A 22,484-nucleotide genomic window follows, 5' to 3' on the forward strand; every position below is an offset into this window, starting at 1 on the left:
TTTATCTAAAAAAATCTGTTACTTTCTCAAAAAAGGAGATCAGGTTGGTTTGGCACGATCTACCTTTTGTAAAACCATGTTGTAATTTGTCCCAATTGCCATTAGCCTCAATGTCTCTAACTACTTTCTCCTTCAAAATTTTTTCCAGGATCTTACATACTACTAAGTCCTTTGGCTTGCCACAGATACTGCCCATCAACAGTACACTGCTGTCATGATGTTCGATTGCAACATTTTACCAATTGCCTGGCATGAGAATAACTGCTGATTATCCATGAAATCAACTGCTTTACAGAGTCTCCATTTCAAGACACCACTCAACCTGCTAGTTTTCTTTTTACTGCGAGGTCTACATTTCAAGGTGGGAGGGTTACATTCTCCATTCTCTGTGCAATAGCTACCTATATGTTATCTATACAAATGCTTGCTCAATTTGAAACACAGGATATTTCTAGTCTTGTCCTTGCCACATCAGGCTTTAGTTGTGAGTCTACAGAACAAATGTGGATACAATTAAAATCACATCTTATTTTGAGAGAGTGGTTAAGAGATGCTTCTATTATTTTCTGGTGCAACATGCTATGGCTTCTCAGAACAACTATTGTGGCTAAAAGGTTAAGAGTGATGGTACGGAAAATTTTGTCTTCTCTGCTATACATCACTGGGATAATAGCTGGAAATAAATAATACGAAAAAGTCACCGATGAGATTAAACAAACTATTGCTTTATGAAAAGATATGGCTTCCATTCGGCAAAGTGCATGCAGCATAGTCCTAAGGGAGTGCTTACTACGGTTTTAGATTATTGATACCATATTTCTTCCAGTCTTAGTTAGCATTTTTACTATTTCATCAACATCTATTTATGTCTTTGCTTCTATGGCTGATGCATGGTGGCTTTGCTTCCCTCAGAGACCTTGAATTTAAATAAAAAAAAAATCAGAACATAAGTAAATATTGTATGAATCATAGCAGCCCTACAGAGCAATTTTTGAAAAATTAGTAAGTTGCATACTATAACAGCTAACTCAGACTATTACACCATTTTTCTCTATGCTCACTTCAGGCCACATCAACAATAAAAGAGATAGCATGGGCTTGTAATTAAAGGACATAAAAATGGCCATAGTGGGTCAGACTGAAGGTCCATTTAGCCCAAAATCCTGTGTTCCAACCGTAGCCAATGTCAGGGGCCCAGAGGAAATGCAGCAAACAGATAATCATCAGGTGATCCATCCCCTGTTGCCCATTCCCAGCTTCTGACAAACATTGCTGCCCATTCTAGTTAATAGCCATTGATGGACCTCTCCTTCATTAATTTATCAGTACACAGCAAGGGGTCAGGAGAATATGATTTTATTCCTGTCTCTGTCACTGACCAGAAGTGTGACCTTGGGCAAGTCACCTATGCTCTCTCTCGCTGAGACTCAAATTTGCCCATCTGTCAAATGGGAACAATGATACTAGCCTCTGTTCATTAAATTCATATGTAAGGTTCTCCAGAATCCTCAAATGGACTACAGGCAGTCCCCGGGTTACATGGATCCGACTTACATTGGATCCCTACTTACAAACGGGGTGAGGCAACTAGCTGCTTTCCCCCCAGCAGACCAGGGAGACGCGAAGCTAGCGCCCCCGCCCAGCAGACCAGGGAGACGCGGAGCGGCTTTTCTCAGCAGACACCTCAGCTTGAGAATAAAGGACTGAGGGAAGTGAGGTGTGGGAGAATAAAACTGAGCTCTGGAGAAATGTTTGGCTACTTTCCCCTACAATATGTACCAGTTCCGACTTACATACAAATTCAAGAACAAACCTACAGTCCTATCTTGTACGTAACCTGGGGACTGCCTGTATACCACACAAGTGTAAAACATCTTCCCTTCAAAATCCATACTTCAAACAAAAGGCCTAGGAAGCACTGCAATTTCAACCTCAAACTTGTTATTTATTGCTTCTTGCCAAATGGTGGCAGAGAAGATACCAAGAGGTAAGTGTATAGCCCTACAGAGGTAGAAAAATCAATCACTACACACTCTGTTGTCTATCCTCCCAAGTTTTCCATGCAGCATGACTCCCCTAGAAGCTTTGATGCTCTTCTTTCTGTACCTACTCAGTAATACCTCTCCCCAGTCAGGGGCAGCCTGTGCATATAGGCAGACTCAGAAGTCGCCTAGAGCGCCGCGTTAAACGGGGCGCCCAATGATGATGCACCGCCATTGAGGGCTTTGGATACGGGGGCACCGATCACGGATTCCGCCTAGGGCTCCAGTTGCCGGCGGCTCGTCTCGGCGGCAGGGGCACTGATCATGCATTCCGCCTGGGGTGCCAGTTGCCAGCAGCTCGTCTCGGGCCGCCCCTGTCCCCAATAAGGTATAAGATGCAAAATGGGAATTTTGTCACACCTGCTTCTAGACCACTGACTGTCATCCTGAGGTTTTTTGAAAACTAATAGCTCAGGGTGAATACCTCCACATTGTTATCCAACCTTGAACCATCCAGCACCTTAGTCTTTGGATCTACCAAACAAGATTAGACATAGACATATTCAGCAATTTTACTATGCAGAAGTGATTGGAATGTTGAGAGTTTCTGTGTGCATCTACAAAAAATAAGGAAGAGTATTGAAGTCAGAAAATTGTAGGCAATAATATCTAACATTGCTAATTTAGCTTTAGTTTTATTTATTGCAACTGTGTGTGCTGGAATACACACAGAAAGTCAAATTAGGTAGTAACTAAGAAAGATTTCAGAGGATCAAAAAGACAACTAATGAGTTTTCCATTGGGTCTGTTCCTGACACTGCTGTAAGTATAGTATTAAACTCGTTACACACACACACACACACACACACACACACACACACACACACACAGTCAAAAATCAAACCTTTCCATAAAAGCCCAACAATGCATCTATAGATGAAAGCTAACCACAAATAATTAAAAACAATGACCAAAAGATGGCCAAAACTTGCTTTTTATTATTTGGGATTGTTCCTGCCAAATGGAGTGAAACGAATGGGAAGGAATATGACATTCCTTTAAATTCCTAAAATTCTTCTGATACTATAACTGGTAAAAGAGGTCTAGAAAAATGTGCACAAATGAGTTAATTTGAATGTAATTTTCTGTTGATTTTTTAGCCCAATTTAATGTTTTGTTCCATTTTTACATGGTATTATATTTCATAGCATTATAAAAAACAACTGCGAAAGAGGCATTTTTTAAAAAAAATAGCTTCATATATCAATACAAATCAATTAGTTGGTATCAGCTTGGTCACCTACAGCCATTTATCCATATAATAAATTCAGTGAACAATTTTGCATGACTCTCGTTAATGTTGCAGATTAGGTCTGAGTTACAACTGACAGAGCTGTTGGATAAACATGAGGCTGCTTATTCCTCTATCATACCAGAACTATCCAGAGCGCTGTGACCACTTGAAATATAGGAAGGCTGAAAAGAGATGTATGTAGAGTTAGTGTCACAGCAGCTGGGGTCACACCACAATGCCACATCCCTTTTAAAAACAGACAAAATAATAACTTTACATCGTTTCCCCACATTTCTCATCCTATTTGTCCTCCTGACTTTCTTGGTGTTAATGGGTGTTCCTTCTCCACTGATATGATTACAGAAATGGAGATTTTTCCTTCAGCACATTGAAGAGACATTTCTATGCTGGTGTTAAAACGAATACCCTGAAGTGAAGTTTTGTTTGCAATGACACCCCACCTCTGTACCAGTTCTGCAATCAGGGTGCGAAATGATTGAGGCAGAGTGGCATAAAGATCCAGCCTCTTTTTCCACTCACTCAGCCCTCAAAAATACCTGATCACAGTTTAAGACTCCCCATTCCTGTTCATTTCCACTGCCATCAACAACCTGCTGTGAGGGTCAAGTGAAGCCTCTGCCATCTCCCCTGTCTAGGCAAAAGTAGTGTCATAAGTCTTTCAGATAAACAAGATGTGATGAGTAATTTTTTTGGAAATTGTTTTAATGAAAACAGAAGAGTACACGTTTAAAAAACTTAAAATTACAGTTACTTAATTTATTTGGAAAGGAATTCCTTCCAAGAAGCTAAAAGAAGAGAAATGAAAGGCTGAAGGTACTTCTGAAGCATATTTAAACTTTCAGGCTTGAAGAATAAAGAAAGGATCCTGAGGACTGCACATCAGGAGAGAGAGCAGTCCTTTGCAATTCACAATACATTTTTGCCCCCTTACTGTATAGGTTAAAAGGATACACTTTAAGCAAGAACTTCTAAAGAAAACCAGATAGGCAGCCATTTTAGTTCTTTCTAAAATAAAAATCAGCTCCTTAGTCGCTAAGGACCCAGAACATCTTTCAACTAAAAGTGAGTATTTTCTGCTGCACAAGAAATCCTGTATAACAATAACCTACAAATTTTACTCTATTGCACCTCATAGTCCAGCATAAAGCTAAAAAATCTAAAGTGAACAAAAGCTTAGCTAGATAAGTTTCAAAGGTGACTATGAAATAGGGCCATCAAGTGATTTAAAAAAATCTTGATTAATTGTGCTATTAATTATAGAATGCCATTTATTTCAGTTTGCCATTCAACTGTCATGAGAGTTGAAATAACACAAAATTCTTTATGTACAATAACAATGTAAAACTTTGGAAACTACAAGCCTACTGAATCCTACTTCTTGTTCAGCCAATTGCTCAAACAAGTTTCTTTACCTTTGCAGGCGATGATAATGCCCGCTTCTTGTTTTTAATATAATCTGAAAATGAGAACAGCCATTCACAGGGCACTGTTGTAGCCAGCGTCACAAGATATTTACGTACCAGATCTACTAAAGATCTGTACATCCCCTCATGCTTCAACTACCATTTCAGAGGACATGCTTACATGCTGGTGACAGATTCTGCTCAAGAACTATCCAAGCCAGAGTGGACTGATGCATGTGCATTTTCATCATCTGAGTCAGATGCCACCAGCAGAATGTTGATTTTCCTGCTTACAGTTGGGTTCTATAGCTTCTGCATCGGAGTGCTGTTTTTTAAGACACCTGAAAGCATGCTTCATGCCTCCTTCTTCTCAGATTTTGGAAGTCATTTCCGATTCTTAAACCTTGGGGCAAATGCTGCATCCGTTTTTAGAAATCTCACATTGGTACCTTCATTGCATTTTGTCAGATCTGCAGGGGAAAACCAACACTAACCATCATCTAAGTCTCTTATAACAGGAAATATATGGCAGAATGCAAGTAAAACACAGAGCAGGAGACAGACAATTCTCTCCCAAAGAGTTCAATCACAAATTTAATCAACTCATCTTTTTAATGACCATCATCAACATGGAAGCATGTTGTCTGGAATGGTGGAGGCAGCATGAAAGGGCATATGAATATTTAGCATATCTGGCACAAACACCTTACTATGCTGGCTATAAAAGTGCAATGCAAAAACCTGTTCTCTCTTTCAGATGACATTGTAAATAAAAAGTAGGCAGCATTATTTCCCATAAACATAAACAAACTGGCTGAACAACAAGTAGGATTGAGTGGATCTGTAGGTTCTAGAGTTTTACAGTTTTGGTTTTGAGTGCAGTTATATCACTAAAAAAAAAAATCTGCATTTGTAAACTATTTCCACAATAAAGAGATTGCACTCCAGTACTTGTCTAAGTTGAACTGAAAAATATTCTTTTGTTTAGCATTTTACAGTGCAAATATTGATCATAAAAATAATATGAAGTGAGCACTATGCACTTAGTATTCTGTATTGTAACTGAAATCAACGATTTGAAGATGTAGAAAAGCATCCAAAATAATTGGTGAATTTCAATTGGTATTCTATTAACAGTGAGATTAATCGTGATTATTTTTTAATCACATTAGTTAACTGTAATTAATCGATACCCCATCTAGGAAGTTCTAATTTATCTGGAATGTCTGCCTCTGGGGGGAAGGGAATTTCGTTTTTGGTTTTTTTGAGGGGGGTAGGTGGAGTGGCTTACATAGTTGCAAAAATAAAAAATGTATCATTAAGCCAAAGATATTTACCAAATATCTATTTACCAAAGATAGCAGCTGAACTCTAGAACTGATACCAATCAACAGGGTAAAATCTTTGTTCTACTGATGTTAGTGATATAACTTTCATTGACATCAGTGGGGCCACGATTTCACACACTATGTGATTGTTCTGTTTTTAAGTTTCACAAGTATTTAAGAGAGGGTAGGTCTACACTGCAATTAAACACAGCTGACCTAAGTCAATTGGAAATTGTGTTAGCTGACTCAGGCTGACAGGACTGTACAACTGTAGGGTCCTAGAGCTTGGTCTCCAGACTGAGCCCAAACATCAACACCACAATTCAAAAGCCCGCAAACCGAGTTAGCTGATATGGACAAGCCAAGGACATTTAACTGCAGCTTAGCCAGACCTTGAGTTAACAACATATTTTTACAGACAGCAAAAATCAGAAAGGAAAGAGGACTTTTTAAAGCTAGATGCCCAAGAGTTCTTTTGACCTCTATCTAACTGATGACTAAATTCCAGACAGCTTCTGGAATTCAGTCATGTCACTGAAGGGCTACTTTCCTCTTTTGTTTTGCTGTCTGCTTATCTTCCTTCTTGAAGATCCAGCATCAACCAGACTGAAAGTGACCTTTGACTGAATTATTTTGTAGCATGCAGTAAAAAGGATTGATCCCGGCCCCTCATCCCCAAAGTTTAAGGGGGAAAAAAGAGTTCCATGCAAGAGTGAATACCTAGTACACTTTATAGGACTCTTCAAGCAGATGTCAATCAATTTTGGGACCTGAGACAACTGTAGTATTTCTTTATTCTGTGACCATGCCTGTAAGTCATGACAGTCTTTTTCAAAGTGAGGCAATCCCGCACTAGCTGCTTCTCCCCAGCAGACCAGGGAGACGCAGAGCGGCTTTTCTCAGCAGACACCTCAGCTTGAGAATAAAGGACGGAGGGAAGTGAGGTGTGGGAGAATAAAACTGAGCTCTGGAGAAATGTTTGGCTAGAGTTTCCCCTACAATATGTACCAGTTCCGACTTACATACAAATTCAACTTAAGAACAAACCTACAGTCCCTATCTTGTACGTAACCTGGGGACTGCCTGTACATTGTCCCTACAGCAGTAATAACTACAACTTCGACAACAGCACTACTTCAGATACATTTGGTACAATGGGAACAAAATCACCCTTAACACAGGGACACACTGTATTAAATATATCTCCAGGTTATCACAGCATATCCAGCTTATGCACACCAAGAATGATTATTTCATGTCTTCCATTGGTGATTTAAATGGGTCATTAACCTGTTTCCTGGTAAGCAACACCCTTACTGGATGATGCTGATAGGTAACCAGGTAACCCTTACTGGATGATGCTTATAGTGCTACATTGCAGGTGGGAGACTGATCCAGCCCACCCTGGGACACCGTGCAGCAGGCAAGGGATTGCTCCAGTGACTCCCCCACCTGCAGCGCAGCACGGTGTGCCGGTTAAACACATAGTTTAACCTGTTAACATTTTAAACAGAATTTTACATCCCTATCCTCTAATTAACAGAGTACTGAACTGGCAACCTGAGTCTTTGCTCTGATACCAATATGAATATCCGTCTTCCAATTGGGCAATTCATAAACCAAGACGTCTGTGCTTTCTCACACACTGCCTCAACTTGGGGAAGGAGATCCCTGATCACTTTCACACAGCTACCACAGTGCTCATCTTCAAACTCCTCTGTAAAGCTCTCCTCTGCCACTTAGCCTACCAAAAAAACCTCAACAGACACTAGGCAGCTGATGTGCTCTGACTGCTGCTTATCGAGTGGATCATAGCTATCTCATTGGTCTCTTGCAATTCCCTCCCACATGCTGTTTGTTATACCCACGTATTGCATCCATCTGTGCAATGGGATTTAAAGCTTGTCAACACAAGGACCACTTCTCTTGTATGGGTTTGTACAGCACCTGCTACACTGGGGCCTCATTCATATTGGCACTTTTAGGTGCTATCAAAACAAAGAACGCATTACTGCCACTGTGGAAGTTCCTACAGCAAATACACATAACTACATATATTGACAAATAGTAAAGGTTTATCAAGCCATGTAGATGCAGGTCTTTAGAACCAGTTTAATTACTGTTAGCAAAGCTTCTTTCCAATCTGTTTTTGTATGATCTATAAGAGACAGATGTACAAGAACTAGAAGGAAATTCAAACAGCTCCCATTTTCAAAACCAGAATTTTAAAAACCCAGAACACACGTTGTAAGTTTACTCCAATTCAACAAAGTCTCAGTCTAGGCTGGAAGCCAACGAGAAATATTGAACAAATTCTCATTTGGAACACAGGAACATAAGAATGAAAGCACTGTCATTCTAGATCAGAACACTGGCCCAATTATGCCAGCTCTAGTATCCAACAGAGGCCAGCAACTGGCAGTTGAGAAGAAGGTGCACTAAAATCTATACCAGTTGCACCCCTATAAACCAGAATTCTCTGGTCTAGTAACATCCTTGGTAAAGAAGGATCACGGATGTTCCAGGATCAGAAAGTCCCACTGTGCGTGGCTCAGCTGGCATGCAAGGGGGAGGGAGGAGTCCGAGAGCCGGTGTATGGCTCAGTTGGGCTGTGGGAGAGGGAAGGGGAAGGGAGAGAGCCAAGAAGCCGGGTGTAGGAGGTCAGGGCAGAGGGGGCCGGCAGCAAGGGGGCCCAGAAATGACCCCTCCCTGGTCTGGAAAATTCCCTCATCTGGGACCAGTCAGGTCCCAAAGGTACTGGACCAGAGAGGTCCAACCTGAAGTGGAAAACTGATGAATAATCTGCCCATAAAGTCTCTGACAGCTTCTTTGGTTAAACCATGAAACATAAGGGTTTATATTCCCTTCTGGGGGAAAAAAACCTCTCTCATGTACATCTGAATGTTTCCCTCATCCAGCTAATCTTTCTTTGAATCTGACCAAGCACTTCAATTTTAAAAATATAAAAATATAGCACTAAGTCACCCAGGAGTTTCTGCTAAGAAATCCATGCTCTGCACAGGATGCATGCCTGCTGCAATGGCTACTTCCCTCTTTATAACCACACAAGGAATTTCACAGTGGTAGAAGGTAGGGGAGGACAGGCAGCAGAGGGGCAGTTCTGTCCTTAGAAAGGAGCAAGGTCATTTCTGCCTTACTTGTATATATATATACAAAAATACATATACATACAAAAATACACATATGTACTTCTATATGCTCACCAATATGAATGCATTTTGTTCCTTTCTGTGCCACATAGCAAAGAGAACTATGTAGCATAATATTTGCCAAGTACTAGAAATTGCATATAAATTACAATTTTGTAGTGGTTTGCTCAATTCTCCACACTATGAACATCAAGTGTCTACAGTTTTTGCCAACCATGAAATGAATGCACATATTTTAAGAAGTCCTAACCAAACAATTAAGAATCCTTCCAACATCTTACAAAGACAAATGATTTAATTCACTAACCCACCCTGTATTTTATAAACAATTTGATGGTATGTGTGATGGGGTGTGGCGTAGTGGGGGTGCTGTCTGCTCTGTGACTCGGGGTCCCCCTGCGCTGTGATGGGAGATTCTCATTGACTCTCCCAAATGTATATTAACCCAGACACCCAGGCTCAGCCTCCCAGGGAGGGAGACAAAGGAAGGAGGGCGGAGACCAGCACCTGGCTGGGGGGCAGGGCTGGAAGAGAGTTTTAGTTTCTGTCTGGTATCATAGAGGAAGCAGCCTAAGCAAGGGGCTGGGATTTAGGGGCCCAGTCTCCCCCATCTCAAGGGGGGCTGAGGCATCCTAGGCCTGCCCTGTAACCAGATTACATCTATGCTGTGCTGTATCCTGGAGAAGCAATAAACTCCCTATATTCTACTGGCTGGTGGAGTCTGTTAGTGCCACTACGGGGGTGCAAGGAGGCGGGGGAACCCCGACGCGCCACCACATGGGGTATTTAGACCCCAACATGACAGCAAACACTAAAGAGTTAATAACGAGAGCAATCACTTCTCTAGCTGCTGCTAAATGTCTGGTTAGCAACAACGGGAATAACAAGCTGCAACGCAGATGGAGAAAGGCAGCTACAGGAGAGTCTGGGAGCCATTATTGAAGAGCTCCACTGCATCAGACTGGGGAAAGCTGCCCAGAGAGACCAATTTCCTGGCAGAAGTATCCAGGGAAGGTTACCACGCAGAAGATGCCCGCAAAAGATAGCTAGCAGCCCAGGGAGGTAGCAGGAGACCTAAACAAACAGTCCTTGCCTACCCAACTCAGAGATCCCGGGCTGGGACTCATAGGGGGATGTAGGTCTGCTTTCTCCTCTCACTCTTCCTAAGGAAGGGGGCAGAGATTGCAGAAGCTCCAGAGTGCTGATCATAATATAAATCTGCTGAACTTTATTATTGTTCCTGCTTCGATTTCCTCTGTCCTTCCCCTGACAAGGGAGGGAATGGGACATATCAGGCCTGAGACCACCAACAGGGGCCCACTCCAGGACTCCATGGCACTCACCTCTTATTACCTCAAAAGAGTAGGAAAGGCTGGAGCCCTAAAGAGAGACTAATCAGTACAGGTCACATTTCTAAATCAACATGGAAATAGAAACAAATGCTCAGCCACAAGGGGATGCATTAAAGAGGTGCCCAGTGAGAGTCAAAGAGTATTACACAAGGGCAATAAGAAAGACCTATGAAAGGTGCCTGCATCTTTTAAAGGCTTTATTTTCCAGCTACTTCATAGGGCTCTCTTTGTTGTGTTCTATCACTATTCATGTAAACCTAAAAGTTGTAATAACACTATTTTTCATTTGTAGACAATATGTACACTTTGGCTCGGATAGATGTGCATGGGAAGAACAGGGCCAGACCCAGTATCACTACAGCTTCTGTTTCAGGGATTACGTATTATGAACAAGGCTGCAGCATGACAACCTATGACTTGAATGATTCCACTAATCAAGGCTCATCTTCTAAATCTCAGATTTATTCGCCATGATACCAATTCTCTACACAGGATTAATACCTATGCACATTTCAAGTGAAATTCACCTGGTAAAATTCACACCAGCATAGGGGGCTTGCACAAAATAACTAAAGGTACTTAGTGGGGCAGAAGCACACTGCATACAGGTTTTAAGTGATTCATCTGGCTTACTGGGAACTTTCTTCATTGCCACAAATGTCACACTTCGTAATAATAACCATGGTTTGCCAGAGAAAGATGCAACTAAAATTAGTCACCAAGTTCAGCATCAGTAAAAATTCAATCTAGGCAATATATTTGATAATGAGGCTCGTGTTCCATTTCAGTTTTTCTTTCACTGCAGAAACATTCAATCCATTATGTGAACGGTGAAAAAGATCTATATACTGCAACTATTGAGAGACTCTCTTTTATTGGATAAGCATTTCTGGATCACGTTGTAATGTAAAAACAGTTAAACACAATAAGGATGTTAAATTTAGATCAATTGGCTAATCGATTAGTCTATGCAATTTGCAACAACTATTCAATTAGTCGATAAGAGCGCCTCCTCCTTTGAAGTGTAGCAACAGCCCCAGGGCTGTTGCTACACTTCATAGGTGAAAGCACTGCGGGGAGCACAGGGCCAGCGGGGGACTCAAGCAGTCCCCTACCGGCCACGTGCTCCCGGCAGCGTTTCAAAGCAGCAGCACCGCATGGAGCCCAAGGTCAGTGGGGGAGTCCCTAGCTGACCCCACACTCCACGAGGTGCTGCCACTTTGAAACACCATGTGCCGTCCCCAGTTGGACCTGGGCTGCATGCAGCATTTCAAAATGGCAGCACCGCATGAAGCCCAGTGCCTGGCCCCAGGCTCCCCACGGCACTGCCAATCTGAAGCACCCCTCATCTTCCCCCACTTGGGGGGAGGGGCAGGAGAGTGACTAGTCGGCTAGTATGTTGACTAGTTGTTCACATCCCTAAAACACAACATGTGTGTGTAAAGGTGAGAAAGATTAGTCATACTGGAATATATATGACTGTCCTATCAACCAATAAGAAAAAAAAATCTAAAATTGTTAGGTAGAAATTTAGTTATTCTCCAGATATTATATCTCTAAAGGAATTGTTTAATGAAACTTCTTAGGACATAGGCAACAAAATATGTACTGGAAAAGTCAGTGGTATTTAGCACATAATGAATATTGAGAAGATGTGTAAAAAACTCCAATACTTCTATCAGATCCTCTATTGTCTACCATCTCATTACGGATGGCCTCTGACACCTGCAAATACAATTTTAGGAATGCAGTAGAGCTATGGAACATGTTAACTCTTGTTATTAAAAGGACAACACAGAAACATGAATGTATCTACAAATATAGGACATTATATTTCGCAGAAATATTCCGAAGGAAAAAGCAGACTATCTTTTTAAAAAAACAAGATAGCTGGAAAAGACATGACTTATTCATCATTCTAAGCCATTTTTCAATCTTCATCCTCTATTACACCAAAAATGTCGTGTTCATTTTAAAATTCCCTTTTTATGCAATGGCTTATTTTAATTTAAGTAGCAATCATATCAAAGGAAAAACGGCTATTCAAGGGATGGAAATTTGCTTAAATTATTTCTGAAATGGAATGGACTTTATAGTCAATCTGACATTATGTCATACATCACTGCATTTTCAGAAAGCTCTCTGGATATGTTGTACACCCAAAAAATAAATCAAGAAGAGTTGTAGATAAAATTGATTCCTGACAAGGCAAAGTTACCACTTACTTTTGCGAAGATCTGAAAAATGTCTATTGTGGGTAGCAGCTGGGAAGCATCCTGGATCTCCACTCTCAAATATATCTGCAGTGTCTGGGCCAGGTGCTTGAGACCCTCTTTCATTTCTTCACTTAACTCTTCAATATCTTACAGAAGACACAAGAAAGTATGAATTAAACCTTCTGCCAAAATCTCTAATGAGTTTAATGGCAGCTGTGCAATCTAGACATTTCTATCTCCAAATTTAATTTTGACAGCAGCGAACTATAGCCACTATTTATGACAGCTACATTTCATCACTAAGCAAAGTTTATCAAGTTGCTACTGCCAAATCACAAACACTGTGAATGAATGATCACAAACCTAACGATAGAACAGATGCATAAGCAGATACTACATGTTAAATACTGAATTAGTTAACCGAGTTTGTTACAATGAAAATGTGTTTGCATGTTACCCTTCAATTTCATCCTCCTAACAACAGGGTGTATTCTTAGATCACATTCCTCATATTAAGTATCACAAATAGCTTTATTTTAATAAATGGAATAAGCAGAACCTTTTGCAGAGTTAAAGGAGGATGGTACACACAGAAAGGGAAATATACCCTTTTTCTAAAGAAATCTGACCTGTAAAACCAGCACTAATTAAAGTAAGCATTATTCTGATATTAAATAATGAAGTCACAATTCCAAAAGAGGACAATAAATGCCTCATCTACTCATCTGTGCACATTGCAAATCAATATCAGAGCACGGAACAAAAATCTGAACTTCCTAATCCTAGTTCACTGGGCCAGATTTCTTCCTCATCTCCTCCTTTTTTTTAGTCTAGTTACAACAAAGAGTAATGAAAGAAAGGTAATGTGGTTGAATATAAATGTCAGTCATAGAGGAAAGTTTCACAGTGAGTTTATTATCTTACTGATTAAATTCATCACTCACAGAGCAAACAAAACTCCAGTGAAGTTGCACCCATCTGCACAAGGGTTAACTTGGTTCTATAATTTTAAATCTTAAGCTGCACTAGGAAATAGAAATGACTTTCATAAGTGGGGGGTCAAATCAAATTCCTCTGAAATAATTTGGCAGGCATTTATAGAAGAAAATTTGCAACATTAGACACCTGTAGAACACACAGAGAGTTGGAGTAAAATAACTTAATATGGATTCCATTCCCAAAAACACTAAATTAACCACTAAAAGGAGACAGTGCTTGGTGCCTTACTCGCTCAATTGTACTTCAAAAATAAACTCTTATACCCCACACACTCAGAAATCATTAGCTACAGTAGGTCCAACAAATTGCCATTATCATTCCACTGTGTGAACACACACACGCACGCTTTTATATTATACATGCATACACACACACACACACACATATATTATATACATATAAATATACACATACACATACACACAAATACAATATATGTATTACACACACACTCACCATACATGAAACCAAACCTCATCTTGGACACACAATGTATACCGGAGTGGGGAACCTTTTTTAGGTTGGGAGCTACCAACCCACAGAAAAATCAGCCAGGGAGGGAGTAGTGGAGGCTAGAGTAGTAGTGCAGGCTTCCCAATGCTTGGGGGAGGAGCCCGTAGGACCACATGTGGCACCTGGGCCTTAGGTTCCCCACCTCTGATGTACGCACAAGAACCATCACTGCCAGGAACTCTGCGGCCTATAATCTGCAAGCAGCCAATAGCAGAGCTGAAAACACCAGCTAAAATTGCTCCAAATGTCACCAGCTTTCTCTATAAGCTACGTGGCCTCGTTGGACCATGAGATTGTTTTTCCTTCAAGCTTTATAAAATATCACAATATTTTGCATTTACAAAATACCATACATTCCAAATAATCCAAATGCACGTGACAGCATATTATTACGTATTACAAAGACAGACAGACTGGATTCACTTCACCTCCCCAGCACTGAAAGAAAACCAATTCTGGGACAGAACACAGCAATAATTAACACCCCAGTGCAGAGGGACACTACAGTTTTAGGACAGATGTGAACAAGAATATTGCATCCAACTGAAACTTCAGGGAGAATTTAGAGAGACTGAAGCAGAATGTAATTACTCAAACTGGAATTCGTCCAAGACACCAGCAATTCTTACAAAAGAAGTCTTGTGAGATATTTAATGGCAAATGTTTTTCCCAATTCATCATGAGATCAAAAATCAAAGTGAAACAAAACCTGTAAACACCTTAATTTTGTATGCTTAGAAGCCTGTTTAACTGCATCAGACTTGAATTTGGGAGAGACAATATTATGGTAAGGTTTGTGACAAATTTAAAATTAAATTTAAAATTATACACAGGCATTTAGTTATGCAGCTGCTACTGACGAGAGGCAGATAGCAAAGTATCTGCACACAACGTTGTAAATATACTCCTTTCTGCATACACTACAACTTCTAAAGAATAATATATGGTTTTACAGCAATGGAGAAACAGCAAACGTTCTATGCAATGCCTGGATTTTCTTAAGAATGAGAATATTATTTCAAGTTTTCTGTCAGGGGTTCACAGACTATCACTTTATTCACATTCGGCCTGATCCTTGAGCTACTTCAGTTCCTAACACTTCTGATTCCCACCGACTTCAATAAAGCCAAGGTGAGTTCAAACCTTTTAGTACCTCTCAGGAGATATTGTTCTCCACACCTATTACCCCATGTCAATAGGCAAGAAATTAAGACCATAACATAAAAATAAGCCATAGCAGCAGCCGATACCCAAAGCTTAAAAGGAAACGCACTGCCCACTGCACACCTTACCAACTGTACAACACCGGTTGAAACTCTCTAGCCCCGCAGTCTCTGGTCCAGCATGATTTTAGTTAGCTGGATGTCCTCTTATCATGGGCGTGGCCAAGTTTCCTGCAGTCCCATAAAGTTTATTTACAGCCACCAGTCCTGGCTCTCAGTGTTCTGTGCTGTTATTTAGCTCTAATTTCCCCCTAAATGTCTTCTATAAGCCCCGTAAACAGTAGAAGTGCTGGTAATGCTGCTAGACAATATTGACCTCCCATGATCCAGCAAATCTCTGGCTCGGCACCAGTCAGGACCTGAGGGTGCCAAACTAGAGATGTTCAACCTGTATTACATTATAAAGGGAAACTTCTTCCTGATTCCAGCACAAGGATCAATAAGTTTTAACTCTATAATCTCACTGGAGTAATAGTAAATGCTGTTAGCATTCATCTAAGTATCTAATCCCGTTTTTAATCTTCCTAAACCATTTCATTTAAAAATAGCCAGCCATTGTAATTCCGAGTTATCACTCAGAAACTGGTTACATTACTAATGTTCCTTTGTTCTTGTTTTATACAATGGCAGGCACTAAAACAGAAAAAATATTGTAGTAAGAAAAAGTATTGGGTTTAGGGTTTTAAATATTTCAATGAAGGTACATATGGGAAGTTATTTAAAATCCAGACTACAGTACCTAGCCAAATTAGAACAGTTTTGAAAGGTAAGCAAAATGTTTGTTAATCTACACAATGTCCCTTTAGTTATTAATTTTCCTTTATGCATCAATAAATTGCACTAAATGTATATTTTGCCATTCAAGTTAGACTGCTAGAGACTTACAGCAGCTTAACTTTGAAAGATTAGAAGCCAGAACCATTCCACGAGTACCTGACATTTGTGGAAACACAAGAATCATATTAGCAGAGTCTGATCTTTCTGTCCACATTTAATTTTTCAGAAAAAAAGAACATTTAACAAGAGTCTCAGTCTTATTTTTCTATTAGATATTCCGTTGAATCTTTTATGCACAAAAGTAATAATAAATTCATGACAAACAAAAATAGGTATAAGGTTATGATCAAAAACTATGTGGATTTATTTTTTAAACTAAATTAACTCAGAAATCTTTACCTCTTTTAGCAGACATAAGGTCATTTTAAAGAAGCAAACTTTAAAAGAAGGTGCCTATGCTAAATAAGGCAAAAAGTCCAACTTAAATTAATGGAAATTTTGGTTACGCAAGCAGCAAAGAATTGGCAGTAGAAAAAATGTAACCTAATTTCCCTCAAATTTCAGCAGTTCAAAGAGGATCTTTCCTTGCATTCTACACTGTCATTTTTTATAGTTATGATTCATTCCATAGAAAGAAGGGCAAGCCAGAAGGAAACAAAGCAATCACATTACGCATTTACAGCGATGTGAATGGTGACTACTTACTTGACTGAAGATCAGAAAAAGAGTAGAGTTTCTCAGAAGGACATGCTACTGATTGTCCAAGCTATAGAGAAAAAACAAAAATAATGAATGCATGATAATAAGCACTTCTTTCCAAACTACTTTACAATCTTGAATTACTCATTACTGTGAAGTAAACAACAGTAACGGTTGTGACATAAATCTGTTTTGTTGTTCATATCACATTCTATAAACTTCCATAAAATACTAAATTTATTTTTGTTAGGACACTTCCCCAGTAATTTATTCTCTTATCTTTGGCAGTTTGTCTTTAGTAATTTACTTCAGCCCAATGTCTCTTAATAGGGAACAGTCTAGAAGACTAGAGGTCTTCTTTCCCTTCATGTTATTGTAATTAATATAAAGTGGAGGGTATGTGATATATATAAATATCTCTTTAAATGAGTTGCCAAACACATATCCATAACAGTGCACAAAAGAATACACTTGTTTTATACTTCAGTATAAATATTTTTGCTTCAGATTTTACCCATTTCTATATTTTGGACTAGAAATTAAAACATTAAGACTAGGGCCAACAAAAATATAAAATCCATTGTTAATTTATAAACTCTTAGAAGTAGTTGAAGTAAGCATAGTGATTTAGCCCATGCAGATTAACAGGAAAGCCACCATTATGGAAAATGCAGGACTATGTAGCACAAAAGAGGTGATAATTGGGGAAGCTATCTTGGTAATGGGTAAGGCAAGGTAATGGGTAAGGTAGTTGGGGTCTTTGTCCAAGATAGCTTCCCCAATTATCACCTCTAATACCATTAGCTCACAGACATCTAACTTTCCCCACCTCTAATATCATTAACTCACAGACACTTACCTTCCTCCCCCCCCCCCCCCCGCATCCCCCTTCTGTTCTGAAATGTGATTTATCCTTTTCATATGTGTTCACTTTTTTTTTTTAATTGTATCCTTTGGTATATATGGTTGTGACTATTTTCTTCCACTATTTGATCTGAGGAAGTGGGTCTGGCCCACGAAAGCTCATCATCTAATAAACCATCTTGTTAGTCTTTAAAGTGCTACATAGTCCTGCATTTTGCTTCAGCTACACCAGACTAACACAGCTACATTTCTATTGCCATTATGGAAAGATTTTAGGCCCAGCATTACCAGGTAAGTTCAGAAAAAACTAACAAAGCCTAATCTAACACGTCCGCAATGCACATTATTGTACACCACAAAAAAGAAAGTCCATCAGCATTCACTTCTGATGCAAATTCATGTATATTCACCTCTACTCAAAGGGGGTTTGATCCCGCTACCACAGAAGTCCATTCCCAAGACTCCCAGCAACTTCAGTGCTGCAAGCTGAAGCGCAGTGATTTTCTTCCCTCTTCATTTCCCAGGGAATGAATTTTGAGACTCAACTACATAGACCCTGTATAAGAGAAACTTCCACGGACTTCAACGCAAGTTACTTTTTTGCAACAGTTTCTCGTGCAGGCCCCTGCAGCTTTATTACATCTATTTTCATATTTCTTGATGCTTCCAGTGTTACTGGGAATTAATCAGTGATTTTGCAATGCAAAATGCACATCTCACTTGGTTTATCCATCCCACAACCTCTGCTTTCTAGACTTTAATTACATTACAAATGTAGAGTGCACAACCAGTTTATGCAGCATAGGATATGGATAAAATGTCACTTACTAGTTTAAAAACAATCCTGCCAACAAGTCTCACTGAATCAGGAGGGAAGTTAGGCTCAATGCTCTTAAGACATTTGCATTCTCGCTTGTGTTCCTGCCAAGCTTCTTTCTGTTATCGTAAAAAACAAAATGCAACACTTTATTTTAGACCAACAAATACACTAATCACATAGATTACAGCAGGAGCAGGGGGAATGGATGTCATGTCACACTCTCTGTCGATAACTGGCTCAAGCCAGAGAACTAATGAATTCATCAGTGGACCAAATTTGCTGATGAATCCTGGTCATGTGCCATATGAGGCTCAACTGCACATACGCTAAGACGGCAACCTAGGCAGCTAATACTGACTAGTATACTTAGGTTACTCAACATGTTCTATAACTTCACAACCATTCCTTCATTGTTGTTAGCAGGCCTTTGACATTCAGCAGCGGGGAAAGCTCTCAGCAGTGCTGTCAAATCTTGCTCTGCTCCATCTGTGATACTTTATGCTCCTCAAGTAATCTGAATGTAAACATATATGCACAGTGCAACACCCTAGAAAAGAATTACATAATCACATAATAGGTTTTTTATAGTGGGTTGGTTTTTTTTTTTATTGTTTCTTTGTTTTCTTTTTGCACTGAACCCTTGCCTCCCTCTGTGCACAATATGAACCCACAAGGGGGCAGAAATCAAGTTGCCCAGGTACCTTATATTCAACTTTTAGTTACTTTTGAGTGCAAGACACTGCATGTGGTACACACGCTATCATTTTCACTTAAACACTCAGTGACTGGGAACACGCAACTTATTTAATATATTTTCTTTATATGATAAATAAATGGAGCCTGATTTTCTTCTCACCTACCAAGTGCTTTTGGGGGGTTTTCTCCAGTACAATTTAATTGGCTCAGTGGAGTTACTCCTGATTTACAGCAACGTGAAACAATCAGGCCAAAGATATTCAATTGTGTTAATGACCTTGTGACCGGGCGTCCAGCCATTCTGTTCTCCAGTCCCTTGTCCCCACCTTTCTGTGCGGCCCTCCATCCCACCCTAAGTCTCCGTGTCCTGAAATCAGCCCCTTTTTGGCTAGTTGCAGTCTGTGATTGGCGTATTCCGACCTGGCACTGCGGCTGGCATGCCCATCAGCAGCTCAGTCTCTAGATGCCCCTCTGCGTAGGTCGGGGAGGTAAGGGGGGCCCGGGCCCACCCCCTCTCACGGGCCCCAGCCCAGCTAAGGACGCAGATTAGGCTTGTAGTCCGGCCCGACTGGCGGGGCTTTCCGCCATAATGCGCCAGTCCACGGGCTAGCCTTTGCCCGCCCTGGGCTACTTCCTTTCCCTGCTTCCGGCCCCCGAGCAGAAGCAATGTCTCCAGTTCGGGACAGTCTCACCTCCCTCAGTCAGAATTCCATGGGCTCCCTCCATCCGTGGCCCGTCTCTCCTCCCCCTGTCACCCTCTACTGCGCTCCTTCCGGGGTTTTTAAATATCTCAGCTGGGCGCCCCGCGTCTACGCTGTGACTCCGCCCCTCTTTGGCATGCCGACGGCAGTAACATCACTCTGCGTCCGCCCACCATCCGCTCCTCCCCCGGGCAGCCACGTCTCTCAGGCGGCTGATCACCATGTGCACGCTCGGTGACCACCGATATTGTGCCGCCTTGGTCGCCACACAGGCGGTGATCAGCGGCCCTCCAGTGTGGGGCGGCTCTGCCCCATCACAGACCTATATATGTACATCATCATTCATGAGTTATGTTAGGTCATTAAATAACTCAGCTTCAAATTAATTGCTTAATTGTTCTCTTCAGTTATTATCTGGCTGATGAAATCCTTGCGAAGAGCCACTAGGAATCAGGCATAAACCTTTTTAAGTTCACAATTTAAAAATTGAGGTTTCTAATAATCATTAGTAGTCAAAGGTGTTTTAAAAACAGGGATGCTAGCTGCTCACAGTTTTAATTACTATCACAATTAAAAGCAGAAGGACCTTGATTTACGTTTGAACCTTTATAAGAACACGTCAATTAACTAGAAGCACTGTGATAGGAAACAAAAGAAATCAAAAGTAAAGTTCTGTTTGAAATCTTGAAGATTGCAAACGTTTATATATGGAGTTATTTTACTCACATGAACAGTCCTATTGAAATCCATGTGGCTACTCATGAGAGTAAAATTGTTTGCGTACAAGTATATGCACGATTGGGTCCTTTATGAGCAATTGACAACTTGCACTAGAATTCAGTGAATAAAAATAAGATGGTGAAGGAACACTGGTGGAGGAACACTGCAGTGGCAGGGAAAGTAGGGAAGACGTGTGCACATGGAGAGCTGTGGCACTTTAAAATCATGGGAAGCAGGAGCAGCAAGGAGTGTTTAAGCAAGTCACTCACTGTGATGGAAGGTTGGACTGTTTTTTGCATTCCTTTGTTTTTCTTTAGTTACTTTATTCAATCCAGATCTTAATGTTTCATATAAAGTCTGTGTGATGGAATTGGAAATTTTTAAAGCCTGTATACATCTAAAGTCAGCATTCAGAGCCAAGTCTGAATCCACTAGGCTGCTTTGCAGATGTCCGTGTGAAGTGAAAAGGAGAAAAAGAAACAGCTAACAAAAAGACATAACCATTAAAACCAATGTCGGGCTCCACAAGGTAATTTAGTTTCGGACAGAAAGGCAGTAGGAGAAATGAAACAACCAACTGCGAAAAACAATTTCTGTCACGTATCAGCTATCGGCATCAGACCACATGGTATTGGACACAGAAATTGCTCTTCTGCAATCAGCAGTAAAATAGGCAATGATGGGTAGAAATAGGGATGCTATAATACTTGAGAAGAGGTAGTTGTACACTGCCCTTTGGTGAGGTGAGAAAAGTTTTGAAATTCTACACTTGGAGGAATCCCTATCTATCAGTGGATGAGAACAAAGCCTCAGCAGTAGGAATTGATCATAAAGGACAATGAAACTCTTAAGAAACCATCACCCCACACAACTTCTTGCTGTAAAAGACCATCCCAGAATACAAACATAATGGAGCTGATTCTCGGCTGGTGTAAGCTGACTCACCTATGGACCACTAAGTTCAGAACTTCTCCACCACTATTAAACCTGTATTAAGCAACCAATTCCAGTAAGCCCTTAAGAGATATTTCACTGTATTTTTTGCTTGCAGATTTCCTGCTGCTTGGCTACTTGAATGGTCCGAGAAGGATAGAGTATCAAGAACTGGAAGCAGTAGTTCATGGGTATCTCAACTCATGAGTGGAAAATAAATCTAATTTTGTGTGGGTAATCAGATGTTTATAAACAATATAACACTATGAACACCACCAGGTGGATGATTTTTACTTCTAATAACAAGGTGTCAGTATCAAGGAGCAGTTGTTTTACTTTGGAGTATCTTTCTTATGCCTGCATGAAACAAACTAGTTGCTACTTTTTTCTTCCATATGAAAGACTCATTCTTTCATTTCTTTATTTATAGCTCTACCAAAATGACACCAATTAAACATTGTAATACTGTTAGGTATTACAAGGTATCTGACAAATAAAAGTTAAATATCTACTACTAAGTAGAATTACTTTCATTCTGAAGAAACAAGGTCAAGCTTATAAATATCCAGATATCATTCTGTATAATGTAATTATATTGGCATTTTTATCCTGCTTCAGCTAAAATTGCTCTTTAGAGTCAGCCTTTATCTGTCAAATTTTTTCCTAACATAAATGCTGCATAGGACTTTAGATACATTAACAGTGACATCAATTTGATTAATAGCTTACCCAACCAATAAAGCACTAATGACATGACATATGCAATATCACAT

The 22,484-nt window shown here is 40.2% G+C and overlaps 1 protein-coding gene across 4 annotated transcripts in view; it reads right to left on the reverse strand.

Moving 5' to 3' along the window:
• SMYD3 (SET and MYND domain containing 3) overlaps window positions 1-22,484 on the reverse strand; it is a 634,743-nt gene that overhangs the window by 524,005 nt on the left and 88,254 nt on the right. For 3 of the 4 annotated variants that reach the window (XM_075924904.2, XM_075924902.2, XM_089777376.1), the window contains exons 3-5: window positions 18,670-18,777; window positions 16,984-17,044; window positions 12,776-12,912 (exon numbers count right to left, since the gene is read on the reverse strand). In XM_075924904.2, coding sequence (XP_075781019.1) covers window positions 12,776-12,912; window positions 16,984-17,044; window positions 18,670-18,777 — 306 coding nt within the window. Of the gene's footprint in view, window positions 1-12,775; window positions 12,913-16,983; window positions 17,045-18,669; window positions 18,778-22,484 lie in introns of those variants that run through there. The other variant, XM_089777377.1, reaches the window with a different exon arrangement.

The sequence above is a fragment of the Pelodiscus sinensis genome, chromosome 3 (genome assembly GCF_052426305.1).
Source record: "Pelodiscus sinensis isolate ZL-2025 chromosome 3, ASM5242630v1, whole genome shotgun sequence".
In the NCBI taxonomy this organism is placed as follows: Eukaryota; Metazoa; Chordata; order Testudines; family Trionychidae; genus Pelodiscus; species Pelodiscus sinensis.